The sequence below is a fragment of the Pangasianodon hypophthalmus genome, chromosome 3 (genome assembly GCF_027358585.1).
Source record: "Pangasianodon hypophthalmus isolate fPanHyp1 chromosome 3, fPanHyp1.pri, whole genome shotgun sequence".
Lineage (NCBI taxonomy): Eukaryota > Metazoa > Chordata > Actinopteri > Siluriformes > Pangasiidae > Pangasianodon > Pangasianodon hypophthalmus.
The window spans coordinates 32,197,982-32,223,521 of NC_069712.1; the positions used below are offsets into that span (position 1 = coordinate 32,197,982).

Genomic DNA, 25,540 nt, shown 5'->3' on the forward strand with positions numbered 1-25,540 from the left:
ATCTGTCTATATCTCTGTTTTTTCCACCATCTCTATGTTTCTAAATCTACCTGTCTGTCTCTCCGTCTGTCTCTCCATCACTCTTGTCTGTCTCTCTTGGATGATGATGTAGCGATGTAGAGATAATGACGATCTCAGTGGTTGCCATGTCAACACCATGACAACAGTGGTGGTATCTTGATAACGACAGAGCTAGTGATGAGGAGAAGAATCTCTCTCTCTCACACACACACACACACACACACACACACACACACACACACACAGAAAGAGAGCAAGGGAGGATAGAGGAGATTCCTGAGATATCTTATGTCATTTTCTCTCAATTTATTTCAAAGAAAAGTGTCTGTCAGTCTGTCTTTCTGTCTCTGTCTCTGTCTCTCTCTCTCTCTCGAGTAAAGCCCAAGAGACAGAGAATCATAATAATGGAGAGAGTGAAAGGAGAGAGCAAAGCAGTGTTGTCAATGTTTTATTAATCTGCGTGTGGCTATATTTAGATCTTTATTAGATTTTCTATTAGGCTGAGCGCAAGTTTCACAGCGCGTGCGCGCACTCACACACACACACACACACACTTCCATCACTTGATGACCAACTGCTCCATTCTCTCTGCTTCATCATTATACTTCCAATCTGCGTCTGCAGCTTTCTCTCAGTCATACCAATACACATGCACACACAAATACACACACACACACACACACACTTCCATTACTGGTGATACTTAACTACATGAAAAATCCATTTACATCACAGAGAGTGAGAAAGAGAAGTGAACATGCGCACGCAGTGAAACAGAGAGTGTGTGTGTTTTGCATGCGAGAGAGGAAGCAGGAACTTGCTGGTGGAACAGGAAGAAATCCAGTTTGCTGCCTCTCTGGTCTTATCTCTATCAGTGCATGACTGTGTCTCGTACCTCTCCATCACCCTGTGTGTGTGTATGTGTGTGTGTGTGTGTGTGTGTGTGTGCGCACAGTTGGATAGTGTTTGAGTAGTAAGGGAGCATGCTGAAAGATTTATAGCACAGATATGGAGAGAGATATAGAAAAGGGGACTCAGATAAAATGTGCACGTGTGTGTGTGTGTGTGTGGACGTGTGAGAATATAAGGAAATTATCTTGTCGATGTTGGATCATGGTATTGTGCATCTATTTAATTTAAAAGATCAGCAAAACATTAAAACATACGACACACCCCAATGTGTGTATGATGTTCTTGTGCTATTTGCTAATTGAATGGACGTTAGGCATGTACTCAATTTAAACTTTCACATCGTTATAGCCCAAAGATGAGGTTCAATGTAGTTATTCTCTCCACATGTAAAGTGTTTGGGTGCCAATATTTTTGAAACAAAGATTATTGCAGACAAATTTTCATAAACTATATAGCATCCACAAGTTCAGGATATCGCTTACATGTTGTAGTTATTTTAGCATATTTCCACAGAGGGTGCCAATACTTATGGAGAGTATATGGTGGGTGAACCTACTAAACTGGCACCTCAGTGTATGTACTAATTATGTACATATTCCTTATTTGTATTTGATTCAACACCAAAAGCAGAAATGTTTGACAAAGCAAATACAACACTTGGGGTTGTGCTGTTACAGGAAAATCATCAATAAAGGGGCTTGTCATCTTACTTGTCGGAAAACGTACAGCTTTAGCGCGGACACTGGAGACTCCTTCCAAAAATGTTACATAAACATCTGCTTACAGAAAACCTCACCATATCAACGATTGCACGTGTTTTTTAAAAAATCCCTGCGTAAGCTGTTACTATGGAAACAATAACGTATTGGAATGAGTGTATTAATATAAACAGAGCTACTGTTTTAGTGCATTAATATAAACAGAGCTGCATGTGTGTGTGAGAGTATATATAAATCTGAGGCTGAGGCACATGAATATATTTATATATATATATACATATATGTGTGCACGCGTGTGTGTTCAATCTCATATGTGTAATCCGTAAATCCTTAAAACAGTGAAATCCAGGAATTGTGGTTTTATTGTGATTCATGTGCCTCAGCCTCAGATTTTCTTTCACACACACACACTTAAAGGTCGTGGGGTCGCACACATTATCCTCTTCGGTTACCCATCTTCTCCGCAACACACATCCGTTCCACTCGGCTCCTTCTGTCACACCACTTTTCCCTCAATCCAAACCCCCGTCTCAGGCGTGCCATGCCTTCTGCTCCTGTCGTTTCTCTTCCTCTCTCTGGCAGACGGATCAATGACGGAGAGCTGTGGTTACATTCGAGAAGGCAGCAGGTTTGTGGCGCACAAGTCAAACGTTATACACCAAAATTTACAGGCTTACTAATACAGAGTTATATTACTCAAGTTTATACTCATCACTACTCCAGTTCCTTGCCGACTTAAAACATTTAGCCATCGATGTGTCGCTCGCAAACGTGACTATCTGACTCTACAGCTCTCCTTTTGCTAACTATTTTCTCAAATAAACAGAAAGTGCACAATTCCACAAACTAACGCTGTGAACTAAAGTTAGCTAGATATACTGTACACTCAGCTAGCTAGCTAAAGTTATTATAATTAATTTAACTGAGTTGTATTCCTCACTACTCCAGTTCCTCGCTAGCTAGCTAGTTATATTACCTCAGTCTGATTCCTTCTCACGCTAGAAGGCAACTCATATCCGGAGTCCATTTTGTACAAAATATAGAAACAAATTTAAAGAATCTTTTGTGTTGGATACCCCTTAGTTGTTCCTCAATACTCCAGTTCCTCGCTAGCTACCTAGCTAACTACCTTACCTCAGATTGATTCCTTCTAAGGCAGGAAGGCAACTAGTATCCATTTTGTACAAAATATAGACACCAAATAAAAATCTTTTGTGTTGGATACCCATCGGTTGAATTGTTAAATATTTTCAGAGGGGGGACGGTGGACTGAAGGTATTTTTTTAGCACCAGAGAAAGCCTACTTAGCTTAGCTAGCAAGTCTAATTAGCCAACAAATTTCTCACAATAAATTGCACTGGAAATGCACTAAAATCCATTTCACAAGAGGAAGGAAAGTACAATTAACGTTATCCTGGCAGGCATCATTTTTTGTTATATAGAAGTTACTTAGCTAGATTCCTAATGTAATCAGGGAATTAATGCAACAGAGTTTTTTATTTACTATAAACAACTTTCACTACTTGTTAATGCTAGTTATCATATCTGATTTTTTTTTTTTAGGATTGTTCTCTTTGCCATTTCTGGAGGTTTATTAAAATAGACATAGGATATATTATTATTCAAATTATTCATCATTAGATTCAAGTGGACACAATTCATTTTGTTTGTTTTAGTTTTTTTAACTCATTTAATTCAAATTACCAGTCAAGCAGGATAATAACTACAAGTTTTGGGGTTGTGATTTCCACCACTAGAATAAAATTTTAAAATCTTGGACCCCCAGCTATGTTTCACAGACTCCATTTTGAGAACCATGTGCTTTAGTGGTCTGTGTTTTCTATTATTAGCATTATAATATTGTCTTTTCATTAGCATTTTCTAATCAGCACCTGATTGTAGCTTTAAAGGTCAATCTGCTGTTTTCATCTCTTATTCTTCCGATCTCTTTCCATTTCCAGGTTTGTCTCTATCTCCTCATCTCCCCCTCTTCTTGTGTCGCACCGCCGCTCCGTCCACTGGTCCCTAATGTCCTTTGTTTAAATGTCGAGTCATTGATTATCTGCCAGCTTTCACGGCTAGACATTAACAGCTAGCTTTGTTTGTCTGCTACGCTCATGCTTAGGATTATAGTTGCACTTTATATGTGTATGTAGTTTACACACATTACACTTTCCCCACCATTTAACAAAAAAGGGTAAAAATGCATCAGAATTTCATTAAAAAAGGGGGGGTGTAATGTGGTTTAAGGGAAGAAAGTAAAGTACATCTATGTTCAAATCCTTAAGTAAGGAATTGAACACTTGTCTTTGTGCTGTTAAAGGGAAATAATTAACAATGATAAGTGGAACTGGATTGGAATTACTGTTTCCACCTCAGCGTTGATTATTTTCCTATAACAGCACAGCCCAATGTGTTTTCTTCCTTTACACCACAGCAATTTGCTAACAGTTACAACTGCTATTTATTAAGAACAACAGATCATACTTTTTTTATCCATTTATAGTTACATTTAATGTTGTGGAGCCTCTCTTATTTCTTCTCTCTCTCTCTTCGCACGAAAAACAACACAAAGCGTAAACTCCTCTGTTCATAAAACGTAAAGTTACAACTTTTCGTCTAATACTTACAAAGCACTGACACTGGAGACTCCTTCCATAAATAACATGGAAAACCAATCTGTTTGAGATTTTCTTAAGAAATATCTGTAAATATTTGTGGCCTCGACATCCCAATTTTGTGTATTTACCATTCAGTGTTATGATTATAACTGTACCTGATTGATATTTAAATATAAACAGAGATCGTCATGCTTGGCTGCTTATGATTATGGTTCTGTAGCCAAAACACAGGCTGTCCTTTTGACCTTGCTGTTTATAATAAATAAATAAATAAAGTTTAAAAAAAAAACAGCTGCAGGTCTGTCGTGTCCTCAGATTACTCTGTCGCTGTGTATTAATACCGGCTTGTGTATTTATCTGTGTTAAAGTTTCACAGCACTGCTGAGAGCTTCATGTGAAGCCTTTTCTTTTTCTCCATCCTCTCCCGTTATTGTAAACCAGCGGGGGAAGGTTTATCTCGGGTAGGAGGAAAAACAGGAGGGGTGAAACTGGGTCACACACATGGAGAGACACACACATATACACACACACACACACACACACACACCATGCAAGATGTGCAGATGGATGAAAAACACAAAACGGCAACAGAATCATGAAAGGAAAAGATGGAAGGCTTCTTTCTCTCGCTCTCTCTCTTGTTCTTTGTGTGTGTGTGTGTGTGTGTGTGTGTGTGTTCCTCGTCCTATCTCCCATCTTTTGTTTACTCTTTCTCTTCATAATACAAGGACAACGCTGTCCCCAGCTTCAAGGACAAATAGTGTTAAAGAGAGAGAGAGAGAAAGACAAAGAGAGATCTACACACAGACACAAATGCTGGAGAGGCAGACATAAGTGTGTCTGACCCACACACACACACACACACACACACACAATTCCACTCTATTGACTGCACTGCCACTGCATAAGTGAGTCTCTGCTTCCCCTTTCTGTCTGAGAGAGTGTGTCTAAGTGTGAGACAGACAGCGGGGGAGAGAGAGAAAGAGAGCAAGAGAGAGAGAGAGAGAGAGAGAGAGAGAGAGAGAGAGAGAAAGACAGAGAGAACTGATGTAGTACGTGACTGTGCTGATGAAGAGCCGATGCTGGCACACTGACCCACTAACACTGCAGCTCCACACTGCCAGACAGACTCATATGCTTCACTCAGCTCACACATTCACACACACACACACACACACACTCCCAGATCCCAGGTGCAGTTCACACCAGCAACTGCCTGAATGTATTTAGCACTAGCAATACATGAAAATGATTGAAGCTCATGAAACTATAATCACACATACACACATAGACACACACATATTCATGATAGTGTTTAAATATGCATCTGTCTTCAGCTTTAACAACAACAAGCACCAAATGCATCATTTTCTCTCAGAGATTATTATTATTATTATTATTAATATTACGTTACGTATGAATTTGTAGTCTAATACAGTGTGTGGTTTTAAAGACGATGGAGAGATGAAGATGGAGAGGAGCCTTTTAGTGAACTAGAGGGTGAAATTCAGTCGTGCTTGTTTTGTTGTCGTTGTTGTTGTTGTTGTTTTTTAGTGTAGATGGAATCATAAAAATCTTACAGTATATGACTTTTTTTCATAATAGGTAAAACATAAAACTAATATAGCTAAAATATATAAATTTAAATTTAGCCATGAAACTGCTTAACTTTAACCTGCTAGAAATTTACAACTGTACAAGTTTGCAGTAAGCAAAAGCAGGTAAGGTACGAATGTAGACAGATTTAGCCAGGGACTTAAAATTCATAGAAATATGTAATTGTAAGAATGAGAAAATTAGCTACAAATGTAATCAGAAGTTTAAAATTTGTGAGGATTCTTAATAAACAAGTTTTCTACAAGATTTAGCTGAGAATTTAGAATGTGTAAAGATCTGCATTGAGTGAGAGGGAGTTAGCTATTAATTTAAATAAATTTAGCTAGGAATTTATCATTTGCAGGAATTTGAAATGAACAAGGGCAAGTAATGTACTAATTTAGCTAGGAATTTAAAATGTGTGCTGACTGAGAGCAGTTAAGCTATGAATTCAGTGAGGAATTTACAACTTGTACTTATCGGGAGCACATTAGCTACAAATTGGCCTATGAATTTACGATTTATAGAGTTTTGTAACAAACGGAAGCAATTTGCCAAAAGCTGTAGTTAAATTTAGCTAGAAATTTTAAACTTTTAGAAATTTCTATTGACTGGAAAGAAATATTAGCTAGAAATATAGCTGGAAATGTCAACTTTGTAGGAAGTTATAATACAAAGAGAACAAATTATTTACAAGTCTAGCTAAAATTGGTTATGATTTTCAGCTATTTTAACCAACTCCAACAGCTGGAATCAAGTGGTCCTCATTCTACAATCTGTGCTCATAATTACGCCCAGCCTTTCTTCAGCGTTTTGGGAGGAAACAGGAATCAGATGAGGCTTGCTGCTTGCTCTTCAGCTTGGGGATGATCGAGCAGAAACGGAGAACTCTGGGTGGCTAAAACATTCCTCACATACCACAGCTACTGATGGAGAGGGGCTGTGTTTCATTCACAGCTGGAAAGGGGAGGAGGGGTTAGGCATCAATTATGAATGTGAGGCATTCAAGCGTTTGCACTTCGCACTTGATGAATGTCGTAGGCGTCCTTGAGATCAGCAGAAAAGCCTTTATATGTAAAATGACAATAGAAGTGAATTGAATTGAGTGTGGAATGTGAATTCACTCTGTGTTTAGCTTAGTCAGGGACCCCAGTGTTGCCCCGGCTTGGCTTTTACAGTAGTTGTGTTTCCATCCAAGTGTTCATTTTAAAATGCCACATCGCAAATGACAGTTGTTGGAAAATACCTCATAGTTTTGCAGAAATGAAATTCACAGTTGAAATTTTATTTCAATGTTTGAATGGACACACTGATTACTAAGCTAGACTTAGCAGAAGCTAATCATCTGCCTCAAATAATTTTTTTTCTCGAGATAGTAGTGCACTACTGATGATCTAATAAGAAACTGATCATGTGCAAACTGTTAACAAAACCAAAAGTCAGCCTTAATTGCTTTATTGTTGTTTAATTAATCCAGTATCCAAATTCTCTAACTAGGTTTATATTGTTAAAATTTAAACCAGTAGCCAAGTTCGTCTAAAAGCTAGCTAGTGTTATGTATAATACTGCGGTGGTTTGCAATTGGTTGATCAAATTTAACTTAAGCTCCGCCCTTGTGGACACACCGACACCTGTCACTCGGCAAATTCAACCAATCACATCTAATGATCTGTTGCTATGTAAATTTGTATTTATTAAGCCAGTTTGTTTTGAGACAGCCTGTGATTAGCATTCGTCAAAGTTGCTATCAGGATACCTAACATGTGACAGACTACAAAATAAGCTGGTTGGTTAGCCTTAGCTAATGCTTAACCTCATTCCCTGGTTCCGTTTTCTTTTGTGAATCTTTGTTTGACATTTGCTTCATACTTTAAGTAATTTGGATTTCTACTTTAACTGTTACCAGAGAATTTATTAAGATGAACAGTTGCATTTTTATGATTAGATTCCACTAAAATGATGATATTCTTTGCTATCCATAAATAGGCACCATAGGCATTGAGCTCGAGGTGGAGGTTATACTTCAATTATCTAACAGTAATCTGCAATGGATCTGCAGGTCTGCAGCTTGTCTCTACATGTCATGGGTTTTCCAATGCATTTCATTCTAAAGACACAACAATTGAACAAAACCAGGGCCAGGAAGCAGTGCTGCGCTCCGCTCTTATTTAAAACCTGTCTTTTGTAAAACCTTTGTGCCAGCTGGATCAGTTCCCACAATGGAAACATGCTCAGATTGGCCAGCCGGATCTTGTCCTTGTTTTATCATCTGGATAGGTCTACATATTGTAGGCTTCTTGTAGAGTTTTTGTAGATTGTACTTATTGTGAGTTGAGGTCATCAGGAGGTAAGTGGAATACAGGCATAGAAAGGTGCTTTCAATATCCGCTTTACACCTGTTTACAATGAATAAACCCTCACACAGGCATGTCCTGACAATAGTGCAGCGTTCGACTAAAACTTGCAACTCGGAATCTCTGAACTCCGCCTAGGAAAACCCAAAGCAAACAGTTGGGAAAGTGTCCTCAACCCCGAGTTCAGCATATGACGTCATGTCAACATGGCCACTCACACCATCAAGTGTAAATAAAATATCGCTTCACTGCTTTAAATCAGTTTATAGTTTTATTTTCTTTACATCAATCAACATAGATTAGTTGGTGAAATCTACAGCTTATAAATAGTGAATTTTGTTGAACGCTACACCATTTCATTTTCTTAACATATTAGACGTTTTTGAATTGACGGACGAACTTAGAAAACGTGGAGGATAAACTGATATAGCTTACAGACTTATTTACAGACTTTGATTAACTTGACCGCTAGTTACATTTTTTAAAGGCGCTATACCAATGAAACTTTTAAATCATGCTTTCAAATAAATCTTCACCACAAGATGATGCGACTGTGTATAAACTTCTTCAGATACACACGCAGCAAAAAAAGGCAACATCCTTATCTCACAACGAGCACTTTCACACATCATGTCTTGTTGTTTCCAGCCCTACACCCATGATTGATGGACAGCACAGAGATTTCAGCTCTCAGAAGCAATTCTGATGAAGTACGATAAGCCGTTAGCCCCGCCCCTTAACCCGACCTAAACAGGTCACATAGCGTTTCTAATTCCTTTGTTGATACTGATGTTCAAACTTCCCAGCATTTTCACTATCATTCCACGCCCATCCCATCCTCACATAAGCATGCAGATTTCTGACTTTTGACCTCTCATGTTACATTTACCTTGAGATGAGGCCTCACATCTTACACTGTTGAATCACTGTTTTTTTTTTTTTTGGTTTTTTGGTTTTTTTTGCATAAATTGCTAAATATTTGCATTTGATACACATAGACAGGTTACTATGACTGAGCCTGTAGTACGATTGATGAACAATTAAATCGTGGCCTGAGTATGTTTCCTGCAGTTTGTTTATTTCACACTAAATACAGTAAAACTTTTTGCTAAAAATGGTAACAGTACTTTATAAGGTTTAATGCTTTATTCTAACAATAACCAGCTTGGATTTTCCTTATCAATTTTGAAGAAGAATAGTTTAGCCAAAAAAAAGAAATATATACAATTCATGCAATTCCTGACCTCCCACAAATGTAGTCAGTCAGCCCTGACATGTGTAGTGTCTGATGTTTGTTTCGAGGTCTGAAAGGAAACATCAGTACAGATCAATATTTCAGCATCAATGCACACATCTATAGTAACAGCTTTAACTATTTTAATGCTGATGTGCTCGTAAGTTAAACCATTACATTCCAAAGAGTCAAAACTTTTTTATCAGCTGATAGATTTATCCAGCAGCAGAGGTTTGATTGTAAATTTGGAGCACCTATGCCATCTCACATCTGGTCCTGTGAACCTAAAACATAGAACCAGCTTCATAAAATATGAATGAAACTACAACATGAAAACAAGACAATCTACTGTATAACAATTTGTTCATTTGCTGTCTACCTTTTAGTAAAAGGAATGCTCACACCTGTGACATGTGGAGTTAAAAGGGTTAATACCCTGCACCCTTAGAAGAAACTCTAGCATTCTTGAATGAGAACTTTTCCCCTTCAAAGTCAAACCCTTTTAGGAAGCAAGAACCCTTAACTGTCTATTCTGGAGTCTACCTTCAAATTTTAAAAAGGCTGATAATTGAAACAGGTGGAATTCAATGAGTTATTACATCTTAGAAAAAAAAACCTTAAGTATTCTTCAGTTTGTCCCTCTTTGAAGAATGTTTAAAGGAATAGAGGGTATTTCCCCATTCAATGTAGAACCTCTTTAGGACACTAGAACTTTTAACCATCCAATTTATAGTCTATGTTTCAGTAAATTCAAATGGATTGATCCCATCTAAATCTTTATCTGTCTTGAAGAAGCTTTAAATAACAGAGTGTTTCCCCATTCAAAGGTATGCTAGAACCCTTAACCGTCCAATCTGGAATCTAATATTCAGGGGTTTTTTTTTTTTTTTAAATGCCAATAATTATAATTGGTGGAAATAAATGAGTTAATATGTCTTTAAAAAGTGTTACATGTTCTTTAGTTGTCCCTCTTGAAGAAAATTTCTATGTAGTATCTTTAAACAGAGGGTTTCCGTATTCAAAGTTGAACCCCTTTAGTATGCTAGAACCCTAGAAAAGAAATTTGTAGTCTCTTTCAGTTTTGTTTTTTTTTTTTTAAATGCCATTAATTGTAACTGGTGGAATTAAATGGGTTAATATTGTTACCCGTAAGTCTTCAGTTTGTTCCTCTTAAAGAACCTTTAAAGGAACACAGGGTTTCCTCAATCCAAGTAGAACCTCTTTAGGGAGCTAGAACCCTTAAACTGATCAAATAATCCATGAAGAATGCTGTTTTAAGGATGTAGATAGTGCACTAGCACCCAGAACCCAAGTAACCTCGAGCAACTGGCACGTAAACCACTAGATTTCAGAGGCGAAACCACGCCCCTCGGGTTTCGCCACGCCCGAAGTGGGCGGGGCCTCGCGCGATATTTGAGCTTCAGAAATACACGCGTCGACGTCTCGAGCAGCTTCAGATCACCAGGCGGAGACGCAGCGGATGCGAGAGCTCGCGCGCTTCACTCCTTATTTAAAGGGAACAAACCCAGCTGAGGACTTTGGCATTTCGGGTCTCGTATTTTCAAACTTCTGAGCAAGAAGTTTACTTTTCAGCATCTTTTTTTTTTCTCTTGCTTGGCTACGGTTCTGGTTTTGGAGTGAAGATGGGAGCTCAGCTGTCTAAGGGTGGAGCAGCCGAGGCTGAGAGCGCAGCCGCTAAAACCAACGGCCAGGTAAAAGCCGTGTCCATGTGGGGCTACTTTCCATCCCATCTCTCACCTTTACTACCTGCTTCCCTTCTTTTCCCTTCTGTTTGGGTTTTTTTGTCCATCAGCATTGTGTATGTGTGTGTGCGCGCGCGTTGGGGCAGATTTCTGGTGGCGGGGTTACAGTTATTCTTCCGTAAATTGTGCGTAAATTGCGTTTAACCTTTTCACGTCCATCCATGTTTGTTTGTTTGTTTGTTTGTTTTATGATTATATCCTCATATTGGAGTAAGCTCAGTGTATCCAGGTTGTGCTGGACCACACAGCAGTATGAAATGCCACCATAGTCAGGTTGTTTACTCAGAGAAATAACCCGAGTGTCTTTTGTTGGTGATGAAATGATAGGATGATATTTGAATTTTTAAAAAATATATACATTTGAAATGAAGCTTTGGAGTTTGTGAACAGGTTAGTCATGATGAAATTCGCCCTGAGCTGAGCCCATTGTGCTCTGGGGGGTGATTTAGGAACAAAAGGGCGCAAAGGATGCAAATGAGGGGCTTTTTGCGCTTCTGCTGCTGAGCTGCGAACAAAAGCGCACAGAGTGAGTGAGTGAGTGAGGAGCGGCTGAGGAAACGTTCCCCCAGCGCGCGCGCACACACACACACACACACACACACGGTGTCTCACCCCTGTCGCGCTTCATCTTCGTCTTTTTGCACGAATTTTAACTCGAGTTTAATGCTGAAGCTCGACGCGTCTGGCTGGGGCTTGATGGTGGTTTGGTTTGGGTTCAGTCCCAAATGGTGGGTGATGAGTGCGTAGTGCGCTGCATGGGGTGCAGGGCGCCATCATTTGATACCCCGAGCAGTGCACGGATGTAGGGAGCCATTTTGGGGTTAGAGGGTTTATCTCGACACAACCGAGCACAGATGTTACACACACACGCGCATACATATATACATCCATATACCTCTAATGTTGCCTAAACACTAACCATGAGCACATTACAAGATCTCAGATATATTGGTAATTTGTATACACACACACACACACACACACACACACACACACACTGTTTTTTTTTTAATCAGACAATTAGACTACGTCACTGGAATTAAGGTATCCACGCTATTAAACGACGCGCGTGGTTTCTCCCCAAAAGTCTGAAGCTCAAACGGCTCCCTGCTCCCTCTCTACGTGCACTACATAGTGCATGAAACAATGGATTCTCCGTCCTACTTGGTGCCATTAATGAGCCGTTTAGGACGCGCCCCGGCTGTTTTGTCACGTTTTCCGCGTTCACGTCTGAGTGCAGTTCAGTGGAGCAACAGCGGCGCCTAGTGTTAGAGTCGAGTATTGCACCTCAAACCCGGATAAACACGCGAAAAGCAGGTGAAACAGCGCCGCCTAGTGTCAGGACTGCGCATGCACAGGATTATACAAAACTGCTGTGTGTGTGTTTGTGTATGTGTTTGGGTGGGTGTGTGTGTGTGGTTAACTTGTTAGTGGCAAAGCACATGTTTAGGTGCAGAACATGTTTGTGTTTGCACTTCATCACCCTATCTCAGTTTCATTTAATAACAGCCACACACACAGTTTACAGAGAGAGTGCACAAATATATTCACACAGCAAGCAGATCATTTTCCCCACCAGTCGTGTGATCTTGTGCAACTTTGTTTGTCAGCGTCATTATATTTCTTTATTTTTTTTCAGTTTACTAGCATGTTGAATTGGATCCAATCCCACGTCTCGCCTTTGTCAAGCGATGACAGATTTATCTTTTCTTTTCCTTTAACTGCTAGGAAACATCAGTATCGGCTTGATATGACGGATTTGTGTCGGATCAGATTTGGAGTATTGTCTAATCTCATCCACTGATGCATGTTTTACGCGTGCAGTATAGACTGACACAGCGCAGATCTTACATTTGATTATGTGGTGGTGTGGTGACATTTTGTTTGTGGTGTACACAACACGGCAACAGAAACATGCTCACTCGCTCAGTTACTGTGATGATGGTAGTATTGGTGTAGTAGTGGATCTCGAGCTGTACTTGGAGCTCTGAGAATAGCGTTTTGTCGAAAATTTAAACCACAGGAAAAGGTTGGAAATATATTGAATAGCGTCTAATGTCTCTTCTCTAATTTCGTCTCCAGGAGAACGGCCATGTCAAAACCAACGGTGACGTGTCGGCCAAACCCGAGGGAGAGGCGGCGGTGGCCGACGGCAACGGAACCGCAGAGGCCGTCAAAGACACGGCGGAGGCCGGGGACGCCATCGAGGCTGCAGATGGCGAGGGAACCAGCGCCAAGGCAGCAGAGAGCGAGGCACCCAAGGAGACCAAGAAGAAGAAGAAGTTCTCCTTGAAGAATTCGTTCAAGTTTAAAGGCCTGTCGCTGAAGAAGAACAAGAAGAGCACCGAGGAACCAGCGGAGGCGGCGGCGGCAGCGCCAGAGGAGAACGGTCACGCCCCCAAGGAAACCAAAGAGGAGGAGCCGGCTGCCGAGACCAACGAGGTAGCTGCTGAGGCTGAGGCAGAGGCACAGGTGGAGGCAGAGGCAGCACCAGCACCTGCTGCAGAGGCTGCAGAGGAGGAGCCTAAAGCAGAAGAGCCTGCCCCTGTGGCAGAAGCCACACCCACAGAGGAGAGCGCCAAATCCGAGGAAGCTCCTGCTTCCACTCCCGCTGAGACCGAGGCCACGCCTGAGGCCACGCCCGCTGAGCCCACACCAGCCTCGGAGTAACCTACTGCGACCGGACTGATTTTCCCCTCATTCCTTTCTTTTTATTTTTTGTTTCTTTTCTTTTTTTCTTTTTTTAAAGATTGAAATATATGAAATATATATAAGAGACTTGAACCACGTCATTGAAGTTTCATTGAAGTTACAGCAGTGTCACTACAGAGAAAGACGAGCCGACAAAAAAGATAAAGAAAAGCATCACAGTTTCTCTCGTTCACTCGCTCCTTCTCTGCTGTGGACGTACGAATCGGGACTGCGGAGGAGAAACGGATTCTCAAACCAGATCGGAATATTTTCCAGTAGATGAAAGTGTATCATACGTACCAGTCTCATAGCCCACGTTTTTCCCGTCTTGGATGGCAGTGGCAGGCGAGCAAATTGACGAATCGTCACTGACGGTTAAAGGACAATGTGAAGCCTCTTGAAATAGTGTGTGTTTGTTTTTAGAAGCTCTCCATTCCTCTGTTTTTTAACCCCTGAAAACACATGCGAGTATTTAGTGCAGAGACTTTGGAGGGGTGGTTTAGGTGTAGGCTGCTTTCTGATGAGCTTTTGAAACGTGTCGTCTCTCTCTCTGGAGTTCGACGTAGGGGTGTAAAAAAAACCACTGCTTTTATCAGCTTCTTTTTGTTTGTTCATCTGTATATAATTTTTGTCTTTATTTTTTTGCTAACATTTTAAACGTTAATGGTTTTATTGTAAGGCCAAATAAATGTCTGATCTCCTCATTCATTTTTTGCATTTGTAGATTTGGTTCTTTCTTTCTTTTTTTCCATTTAATTTTTATCTCATTTAGTCCTGGCTTTTCCTGCAGCCTGGAGTGGTTTTTAGACATATAAACCAGAGCTGCATGATGTAATGTCATCACTGATATTTACAAAATACAGAGGTGTAGATTGTAAATTAAACAAGCAATAACATTAATATATACAGTTTAATATGGAAATTGAGTATCAGCAGACTCAGATTTTTAATTTAATCTCATTTAATCTTTAGTTATTAATGTGAAGGATTTTTTTCCAGTAACTACATTAAAATTAATAGAGAAAGATGTGTATATACAAGAGTAAGAGCTGTAAGTCTGATAGTTTAGGATGGTTTTATTTAAAAGAAGCATTTGCGTATGAAGCTAGATGTACACTCTGTGTGTAAATTAGCCCTAAGCTTCTTACACTCGTAGAAAAAAGGTTAAATCTATAACTTAATGGTGGTTATTTGTGCCACTGGCTCTGTGAGAACCCTTAAAGGTTCTGTATAGTATTACTCTATTACAAATGATTTCCTTTGAGAGCTAATCGGAGAGCTACGAACTCTTAACTAGCCAAAGAACCATGATTTCTAAAAGTCAACTCACATGTCACTCAAATCTGTGTTTTATATCGTACTACAGAACAGAGCTACAGCTAGCGCAGCAATTGGATTATACTGATCTTGCGTTTAGTGCCATCTGTATGCCATAATCATACTATAACAGCAGCATTACAGTAAACATGGTGTACAATGATGTTTTGGCTGCTCCTGTTAGGGGTCGCCACAGCGGATCATCGGTCCGCATGTGTGATCTGGCACAGGTTTTTTGCAGGGTGCCCTGCCTGACGCAACCCTCCCATCTTATCCAGGCTTGGGACCAGCACTAAGAGTACACTCCCTGCCCGGGAATCAAACCCGGGCCGCAGCAGTCAGAGCGTCAGATTCTTAGTCCACCAGGGACCCTAAAAAATGGTGTACAATAATGTGTCCATATTCCGCTCAAACACAGAAAGGACTTCACCTGCAGGTTTACTGGGTCGGTTTCAGTCATTTTGTACCTCGGTACATTTTCAGTATCCAGTGCAGGTTTATTTTTACTTAATTTCCCTTCTTGTGATTAATTCGTACAAGGAAAGCGACCAACACAAGCTTCAGTTTACAACAATCCCACCTCTATTATGTGCATGATTTGGCAGTTAATTCGTCACTTCCTCGTGCATAGGGTCAAACTAGCCGTCTTGTTTCTAATCATAAAATCCTAAAATGGAGAATATGAATTAGCATAGTACTGCCCTGATTAGATACTGGACCTACTTCTAATCGGAGATCAATTACAATTTTATCTTTATACCACTTTTAATAGTAGGTACTGTGGTGAAGGAGATTTACAGAAATCTGGATCTGTCCCTAAACAAGCCAGAGGCAACACCGACGAGGAAAACCTTCCTGAGATGACAAGAAGAAGAAAACAGTAGTAAGTGTGTTTACAGGTTGTTCGGTGTGAGCAGACTGTGAATGAAAGTCCTGGGATGAGCACAGGGCGGTCTTTATGATTACAGCAGGTACATATCTACAGTATCCAGGTGAGATTATACACTCAAGCGAAGGTGAGCATTGACTTTTGTGCAGTGCAAAGTGAACAGACTGAAGGCGGTTAAACACAGCATAACTTCCATAACTAAACCTGGAACTTAATGAAAGAATGTTGCATAATTTACAGTCTCTTACAATCTGAAGTCTAGATTCTCAGCCAGAAAATAGTGGCTGGAATGGAAATCTTAAGGAAGACTTCAAGTTGAAGAACACAAACGAGGCTGTAAGCAGAAATAAGGTAAGTCCCTGAAACATGACAAGGACTTCCAAAAATGGTGTTTTAAACGCGAGAAAAATAAAGATAAATAACAGGCTTGATATTCATTAATCTCTTTTCGCTTGCATTTATATATGAGATTGGCCTCGCTGATGTCTAGGGTTGCCAGGTGTGTAGGATGAAAGCAGACAGATGGTCAATAAAACTAACCTCAAATCCAAAACTTAAAAAGAAATCTTATACACCAATTTAATGAATCATTTGGGGGAGGATGTTTCTAGGAATTTAAGCAACACTAGAGGTAAGGAGTCCCAAATTAACGATCCAGAGAAGTCTAGAACCTTCTGCCAGGATTGACAAGTCATAACATATTTCATATTTGTTCCCACAGTTTCATGACTGAGGAATGCATTAGATTCACGTTACACTACAGCCCTGCTGAATTCTCACTGGTCAGCAGGTGTTGATTAATTTTCCATAACAGCAGCTCTGTCAGTGGTGCAGCTGCAAATCACAGGTTAATATAATGCATTTCTAATACATTATCATATGTATGGTAAGGAGATATTTATTTAGCATTTATGGAAAGAATTCTCCAGTGTCAGTGCTTCATAACAGTCAGTAAGTTTTCTGATACAGGAGAATTTACACTTTGTTGTTACTCAGAGAGAAGCTGGTGATGGAATGACTGTTTATAGCCACGCGTCTTCGATCTTATCCACAAAGGCATGAGCCATACCTGATTCCACTTGTTTAATCAGTTCATCTTGACCTCCAATCATCTTTCAAGTGTGCCTCCTATCTGGCTGGAGTGAAAGTTTGCAGCCACAAGTGAGAACAGGAAATAACTTGTTTCATGGATGTGCCATAACATTAAATGTAACACTAAACAGATAAAAAGTATGGTATGTCATTCTTTAATCAATAGATTAAATTGTTGGCAAATTTCTGTGATATAAGCAGAATACAACATTTCCGGACATGCAGTTATTGAAAAATAACCAGCTTCGGGTTGGTAACAGTAACTCTGCTTAACTCTGATCAGTGCCAGGCCATCACAGGGCACAATCACACACACACACACACACACACACACACACACACACTACAAACAATTTGGAAATGCCAATCAGCGTACAGTGCATGTCTCTGGAAACTGGAGGAAACCCCCAGAGGAAACCCCCGAAGCACGGGGAGAACGTGCAAACTCCACGCACATGGGGCGAAGGCGGGAATCAAACCCCCCAACCTCGGAGGTGTGAGGCAACAATGCTAGACACTAAGTCACCGTGCCCCCATGTAGAGGGTACAATTTTATTTTAAAATAGTTTTCTCAAACAATAAAAGTTGCCATTAACTAGTGCAGTTTACAAAATTATTGGCACAATAAGATTATGCAAAGCCCCTTGACAAATTATGAGCAGTGCAAATAACACAGCCTCTTCCTGTAATGTGCAACAAGGTTGGAGAGACTACAAGTGAGATCAGAGGTCTCATTTATATCAGCCTTACAGTAAAGTGTGCATGCTCAGGTTTCTGTGCATCAGATGAGATGCATCAGGTTATTCTAGTGTGTGAGGACGAGAGGATACTGAGAACCACTCCTGACCATGAGTACACACCCTTACACTGTCCATCATTTCTGCACTTTCTGACTGTGGTGCTCGCAACAAGGTGAAGACACGTGACACAAATGAAATCAGAAGTATAATCCTATAAAAGGCGCGTGCACAGATGCATTGGGATGATGCAGGTAATGGCTGACCTTTTGTGCGGTGTTTGAAGAAGAGCAGGAGACTCTGCTGAAAGTGATTAGCGACTCAACAGTCCATCTGGTTTATCCAGTGCACTTTTAGCTTCTCTCTCCCAAAAGCGCTCTAGGACGCAGTAAAAACCGCGCGTTTATGGCACGTGCGAAAGCACAGCTGTGCTTAATGCTCCTTAATAAACACAACACTGTGCACGGCCACACTCATTTACATAAAGCAACGCCCCCAAATCTCCATATATGGTCAAATAACTTCCCTTTAGAAAGCAGATGGAGCAGGTCAAAATGTAGTTGCAGAGTAAACCAAAAAGTAGAAGTTTGGTTTATTTGGCACTTTTACGACAGTTTGTTTTTCTTCTAATAAATAATTATTTAAATTAACCTAACTAACTAGTAACCTAGTTAGTAACCTAACTAGTAGGGTTGACATTGATCTAGCACCTTCCCAATGTTGGGTTATTTTTAACTCTAAAAAATGCACTGGGTATGTTTCTCTACCCAGCCTATTTCTCCTATTGTTTGAGTTATTAATTTCTAAATATTTTGAATAATATTTATTTTAAATAATCATGTCTGGCATTTCCTTTGAAGGTGAAATGATTTTTTTTAACCTGTCCAATCAGCTGGCTGCTTGCTTAAACTTTTATTAGTTTAATCATATCACACATAACAAGATAATGCTACCCATCCTTTAAAATAATAATAATAATAATAATAATAATAATAATAATAATAATAATTTAGAATAGAATACACTTTTTGGGGATATTTTTCTTGGAATGAGGAACACGTGGAGGTGAAAGACTTCTTAACTGTCCAATCAGCGAACTGCTCATGAGTATTAGCCAATCACAGTGGAGTAGGCGGGATTTTTCCCCGGATGAAGTCGGGAAAAGGAAAGCGAAAGAGTTTGATCTGTGCAGCTGCACCAGGATATTTTTATTGACGCGTCTCACTGTGTTGGTTGCATCCATTTCAGCATGAGCAGTAAGTAAATGCTTTTCTCTTGAGCAGATTCTATCAAACTCATACTCATCAAGCCAGATGTTGTTCAGTAATAATGGATTTCTCCAAGGCACATACTACTGAATATACAAAACCTTTGTTTACGTTAGATAACTGACCACTCTTCTAATACGTTACTCTTCTAACATGTTTTCAATATATCTTTTATTCTGTGAAGGAATAATGATTTATCTTAAAGAAACATTCCACCCTGAAACACAAGAAGCATGCTTATTTAAAAAAAAAACATTTGGGGTGTGGTTAATGATTCCTGGGCTAGTTTGTTGGTTGGTGCTGTGTTTTTGTTATTTCAAATGACAAGTTATTGGGTGGGAGAGAAATCCTGTTCTGGTCAAGTTATCTTCCATAGACAGTCTGCACCACAGGAATCATGTGCATTTGTGTAGTGTCTGATCGCTCTGGATCGGACAACAAATGATTGTAGCAGATTATAGGGGTGCAAAGGATCATAGATGATCCGTTTACACATTCAAGCAATTTTAAACCATTCACGCGGAAGAGAAGTCGAATCGGGACTCGCGCGCTGTTTCCTCGCAGCTGAGAAAGAAGCAGGATGTGTGTCAGGACTGGGTCTGTGCATTTGCTATTAAAGAGACAGCAGCCTAGAAATAATCTGCTTCTGTCTGCTAATCAAACACCACCACAGCTTTAACAAAGATTCATCTGTGTGTAACTTATGCAGTGAGCACTATTGTGCTATTTTACACTTCATTATTACATTTCTGCACCTGAATACTACTGTTCCTGACTTTATTTGTAACTTTGTTATTCATCTATGTCTGTAATTGTGTAATTGTTCTTGTTTTATTACTGTCATTATTAGTTAAGCTAGTAGTTTTTTGCTGTGGTATAGAAGTACTTAAAATAAGCATTCAGTAATAAATGAAAAGCAATTTTTTTTTTTCCGGTTCGAAAAATGATCCGATCCGTGACTCAAAATCCGTAATATGATCCGAACCGTGAGTTTAGTGATCCGTTGCACCACTAACAGATTATAACCTAACCTCTTCAGTAGCTTTCAGATCACAGCCGCCCCGCGCCTCTGCGATCTGCGGTGCCTGAGAAAGAGGCTGCAGAAACCGGCCAGTGTAGCCGATTTTGGAGCTCTATTTCCAGCTAAAAAGATCTCAGGCACTGCCACTCATTTTATATATATATTTATATGTAACATCATTATATATAACATTTTTGGAGAATCGGACCTCGAGAGCCCAGGAGACCGGCCACCGTGGATGACCTTTGTACACTCTCCTGGGCTTGCCCTCTAGCTACACCCTTTTTGTAAACAAAAGTTGATGTATTCCAGTCATGATTCGAATCGATTCATGATACTGGCTTCACGATTTTGATTCAGTTAGAGTCTCAAAATATTTTGAATAAAAATAAGAATATTTTTCTTCATCATTACTCCTGAATCATAAACAGTGCAAAACAATATGCATTGTGGTCTGTATTTGGTCTGCTATGAACGGAGGTTTAATATTGTAAACAAAATGTACGACAGGTTCACCATATATAACACCATGATGAAACAAATTGTATAAAAGACAACCGATATATTAATGAGAAATCCAACATAGGCATTAAACGTATTTATTTGCCATATAGACTGTATGGCAGATGTACGTGATATAGATAGGTTATATGCTATATAAACAGTAAAATGGCATTAGCTAATAGGACAACTTCTTGATGTTGTGACAGTATCTATAATATTGTATAATACTATAATGTTAATTTTACTTTTTTTTTTTCCAGAGGTGGTCAAAACTGTGGTTGGGGTCACTCTTGGGGTTACTGCTGGAGCAGGTCAGTACTGGGAGCTTTTCATATAAATAAATGTACTCCCGTTTCCTCCTACTGTCTAAATGCCAGCAGGTGGATATGTGTGTGGTGCCTCGTGATAGACTAGCATCCCATCCAGGGTTTATTAAGATAAGCTAAAGGCTATGTGACAGTTTTTTTATTCTGGATATAAATAATTATGATTACAGTTACATCCAACAGATCTGCCAAATGCTATACAATTTCCAAGTCTATATATCTGAGTGGAAATATTTTGTACTTATAATCCGTAGTAAAAAACAAACTTAACATTTTCTTCTTCACAATTCATCCACTAGGTGTCATCTCAGACCATGTAAAATTACTTTCTTCTTTTCTGCCTGTGCAGTGTGGTGAACCAGAACCCCTTTAACAATTATATACACCTGAATCTCTTTTTTTTTATCTTAAATGTTGATCGAAAGACAATGGATTTTTTAAAAAATAAAAATAGGCAGGCAGAAATGAGTTTTATATATATATATATATAAAAAACCATTAAAATTCTGCAGAAAACAAGCAATGGGCTTTTCAATAGAAAAAAACCCTGCATATATAGGCAAGTTTTATTTTCTAGCAGCTATAGATCTAGAGAAAATAATTAATCATGTTGGATTTTGTTCTGGGTTTGTGTTTTTTCTGTAGCGGGTGCAGCTGTTTTAGTCCCTGCCGCACTAGGGTTGGTGGGCTTCACCGCGGGTGGCATCACAGCTGGGTCCATCGCTGCCGGGATGATGTCATCAGCTGCTATAGCTAATGGAGGAGGAGTAGCAGCAGGCAGCCTAGTGGCTGTTCTTCAGTCAGTAGGTGAGTCGACCAATCCGTAGATCTGCTGAATTAAGCAACACAATCATATAAGCAGTTAATCACAAAATAAATCATTTACATGCTCAACCAAGCAACCAACCAGGAGCCAAATTAGTCCAAGCAACCAACCAACAATAAACCAATTGTTGGTCCAAGCAGAAAACTAACCAGCAATCAACCAATAAACAAAGCAGTCGAACAACAATAAACCAGCCAACAGTCCACCAATATATTCCTCAACCAATCAGTCAAACAATCATCCAACCAACCAGCTAACATGCATCCAATACAACAACCAGTACAACAGCCAGTGGAAGATTCAGTCTAACCAATCAAGGAAGTAATCACCCAACAATAAACCAACAATCAGTCAATAAATGCATCATCCAATCAGTAAAAGGAACCATCCAGCAATAAACCAACCAGATTAACCAGTCAGGCCAAGAAACCAAACAAACAAAACCAAACAAACAAACAATCAGGCAAAGGAATCAACTAACAATCAACCAATAAGCCAACCATTTGACTAATCAGTCTGGTGTTAAATTATTCATGAATTCATGATGCTTAAAAAACTGTCTTTTGTATCCTAAATGACAATTTAAATATATTCAGTAAATCAAGGGATTCATTTATCAAAGCGTCTGTAGAACAAGTGCTAAATTTGTGCATAAGGACCACCAGTACGCACAAGAAAATTATTTATCACCCATGTGTACACACAGATGTACACAATGACCACTGATAAATCCTGCACATTCTCAATTTACCCCACAGTCATTTGCATAAAGAAACACCCCAAAATGCCATGTATGGTAAACAACTTCCCTGTAAAAAGCCAAGTGATGAGCTCATGGCACGTTACAAACAACATGGAGTATGTCAGAAGGTCTTAGAAGAGGAATTTCACACACAGTGATGTAGGGACAGAGTTGCACAAAGTACAGCAAAACAAAAGTGGTTTACTTTGCCCTGTATTTTCACTAAATATACAATTTAAATGAAATACTTTGCCCTGTATTTTCACTAAATATACATTTTAAATGAAAAAAAAGTTTGTGATTTCTGATTTCTAAACTCTCTGCTCCCAAGGGGCCGCTGGCTTATCGGCTGCCACAACAGCAGGCGTGGCATCTACTGGCGGGGTGATAGGCGGTGTGCTGGGGTGGTTATCTGGGCGTAGAGTTGGGGGTGAACCTCCTAAGAGCCCTCAACCTCCTAATTCCCCTCAACCTCTTAATCTACCTGAGAGCACTAAACTGTCGGTCCCTGAGACTGGAAATTCATCAGAAACCGATGATGATGAAGACAAGGACCCTTCAAATGACCCTCCTTCCAAGGAACTGCAAAAGTTTGAATGAAATTTTCTTTGTGTAAGTGTACCAAAATAAATACATAGTGAATACCTGATATTTGTGTTTGGTGTCTTTGAATTTGTCCAGATTCCTCAATAAGCAAGTGAGAGAAGAGCTTAGCTGACTTGTATGCATTTTAAAGATGTTTGAATTTTAGTTATAAACGTAAGAGGATTACCATTCAAATGATCGAGGATCCTCGTTCATGCCCTTTAGAGTCCTCTAGGACTCTTTTTTTTTTTCTTTTTTTTTTTTTGATTCATATAAAAAGATTTTGAATGACTTTAGGCCAGATTTAGTTTTAGACCTTTTTATCAAAGATAAGCTTATATATATTTTTTTTATCATTTTTAGCTCAGATTCATCAAGTTCCCCACCCTGTTTCTGTCAGCGTGACTGCACACTTTAGGAGCAGTACTTACCTAGAAATGAGTTTATACAATGTCATGCAATCACTGTTTAAAAATCAAACACAGGTTAGCAAATGAAGGTATTTATTAGTGTTAAAAGAAATAATAGAATAACTATTTCAGAAATATAGTATTTGAAATAAAACAGTGTTATTTAGATAGCTATCAGGCATATTTAGGACGTGGTGCAGGGTTAAAAGAAGCTAGACTTGTTCCAAAGCTGAGTGTATGCCTATTAAAACCAATTCACTCCTCATTGTATCAGTGTGATCTACCTTGCTATACACACGGGTGTGTTAAAACAGGAATAGAGCACAATGCATGCCTCATGACTAATATGTGCTTCAGGTCTTCCATTCAGTTCCATTTGGTTTCGTTGTTTTAATTTTAGAAAAACAGGAAGACAACTGGGTCAGTGAGGGAGACGGGCAAAGTCTATGTTCTGGTTAATTTTTGTTAGTTTTGTTTATTTAATAGATTTATTAGAATTTTACCATCTAAAATATTGTATTACTAATATCATTGCTGTATTTTATTTATTGTACATTCCTATTATCATTCTTTGTCCTGAGATACTAAGATTGTATCATTTGCACTTAAAATTTGTAACTTTATTACACATAAGGGTCCTTTGGTGAGGGTTCTGGTAGAACCCTTAAAGAACCCTATAGCTATTATCAGAAATAGTTACTAAACTTAAACTTCAATAAGTTCAAAAACCTCCTGGTCACTCAAAAGAGGTAAATAGTATTTCAACCAGAATTAAATCTGTGGAGTTGTGAATGAGGACTTTATGAAGATTAGCATTTATCAGGGAGTGGTGTGGGTGAAGGTGGCAGTGAGAAAGCCTCCACAGTCATCGTCTGCACACTGGAGGTCCGAGGGTCTTGGCTCACTGTTGTTGTTGTTGTTTCGTTTCTGACTCAGACTGAAAGTTTCGTTTCTGTGTAAGAGCTCCACCTCCCAGCTGATTTCTTTAAAAAGACTTGCCTGTGCTTGTTTTCTAGGAGTGTGTACAAGATGGTCTTGGGTAAGTAGTCTACTGTTTACTCACATTTGATAAGATATACACTATTAATTGCACTAATATTAACTATTTTCTAATCTTTAACTGTTCGACAGGCACAGTCGTTGCACTGGGTGCTGGAGCAGGTATGTCTAAAGCGTTGTCTTTTGTGCCAAATACTATAGTGATGATAACGATGCTGTGTGGATGTAGTTCCACTTCTCTGTGCCTGTTTTGTCTTTAAGCTGGTGCTGTAGCAGCAGCTCCATTTGTGGTCTCAGCGTTGGGTTTCACTGCTGGGGGCATCGCTGCAGGATCCATTGCTTCATCGATGATGTCAGCAGCGGCGGTTGCTAATGGTGGTGGCGTAGCAGCGGGAAGCGCCGTCGCTGTCCTGCAGTCCATCGGTAATCACAGACACAATCAGAAATGCAGTTCATAAGCAAATAGCCATGGTTCTCATATTACTTGCTGTAATGTTGTTGTTATATTTAGGGGCTGCTGGACTTACTGCCACTGGCCAGGCCGTCATGGCAGCTACAGGAGCGGCTGTGGGTGGAGTGGTTGAATACCTAACTTCTTAATTCTTTATTCTTTAGATTTCTTTATGCATGAATGCCTATGGATCAGGTTTTTTCACCTGATGTTAGAAATTCTATCTTGCTAAGACCTTTTGCTTCTTTTCATCTACATGAAGGTAAATAGTGTCTTGCATACTGCACTGTGTAGGCCTCCTGCATAACTAATAAAATGGCTGCACTTCTAGCCTTGGAGTAAGTCTCTTATTTCACTTTCCCAGTGTTTTTGTGTGATGAACAAAATTTTAGTGGATTAAGGAATCTTCTGTTATACGTTGTCTTTCCTGCTTGCAACTGATTTACACAATTTCCAACACAA

The 25,540-nt window shown here is 39.4% G+C and overlaps 3 protein-coding genes and 1 long non-coding RNA gene across 5 annotated transcripts in view; 3 read left to right on the forward strand and 1 right to left on the reverse strand.

Annotated features, from left to right (window-relative positions):
- Nucleotides 1-18,465, reverse strand: part of LOC128316996 (uncharacterized) — a 139,176-nt gene extending 120,711 nt beyond the window's left edge. Inside the window, exons 1-2 of one of the 2 annotated variants that reach the window (XR_008301436.1) lie at nt 10,604-10,772; nt 9,468-9,527 (exon numbers count right to left, since the gene is read on the reverse strand). This is a non-coding gene — a long non-coding RNA (uncharacterized LOC128316996). Of the gene's footprint in view, nt 1-9,467; nt 9,528-10,603; nt 10,773-18,212 lie in introns of those variants that run through there. The other variant, XR_008301437.1, reaches the window with a different exon arrangement.
- On the forward strand, nt 10,892-14,619 carry marcksl1a (MARCKS-like 1a). Its single transcript, XM_026939272.3, has 2 exons — nt 10,892-11,169; nt 13,303-14,619. The coding sequence occupies exons 1-2, from the start codon at nt 11,101-11,103 to the stop codon at nt 13,888-13,890; spliced, it is 657 nt and encodes a 218-aa protein (XP_026795073.1). The 5' UTR covers nt 10,892-11,100; the 3' UTR covers nt 13,891-14,619.
- A 597-nt stretch (nt 18,466-19,062) lies between the features above and the next one.
- LOC113542103 (interferon alpha-inducible protein 27-like protein 2A) lies at nt 19,063-23,280 on the forward strand. The gene is made up of 4 exons (XM_026939420.3): nt 19,063-19,202; nt 21,000-21,050; nt 21,711-21,872; nt 22,965-23,280. Exons 1-4 carry the CDS (start codon nt 19,196-19,198, stop codon nt 23,231-23,233), a joined length of 489 nt encoding a protein of 162 aa, XP_026795221.1. The 5' UTR covers nt 19,063-19,195; the 3' UTR covers nt 23,234-23,280.
- A 1,235-nt stretch (nt 23,281-24,515) lies between these two features.
- Nucleotides 24,516-25,408, forward strand: LOC113542104 (interferon alpha-inducible protein 27-like protein 2A). The gene is made up of 4 exons (XM_026939421.3): nt 24,516-24,667; nt 24,760-24,789; nt 24,889-25,050; nt 25,139-25,408. Exons 1-4 carry the CDS (start codon nt 24,658-24,660, stop codon nt 25,225-25,227), a joined length of 291 nt encoding a protein of 96 aa, XP_026795222.1. The 5' UTR covers nt 24,516-24,657; the 3' UTR covers nt 25,228-25,408.
- Nucleotides 25,409-25,540: the final 132 nt, after the last annotated feature.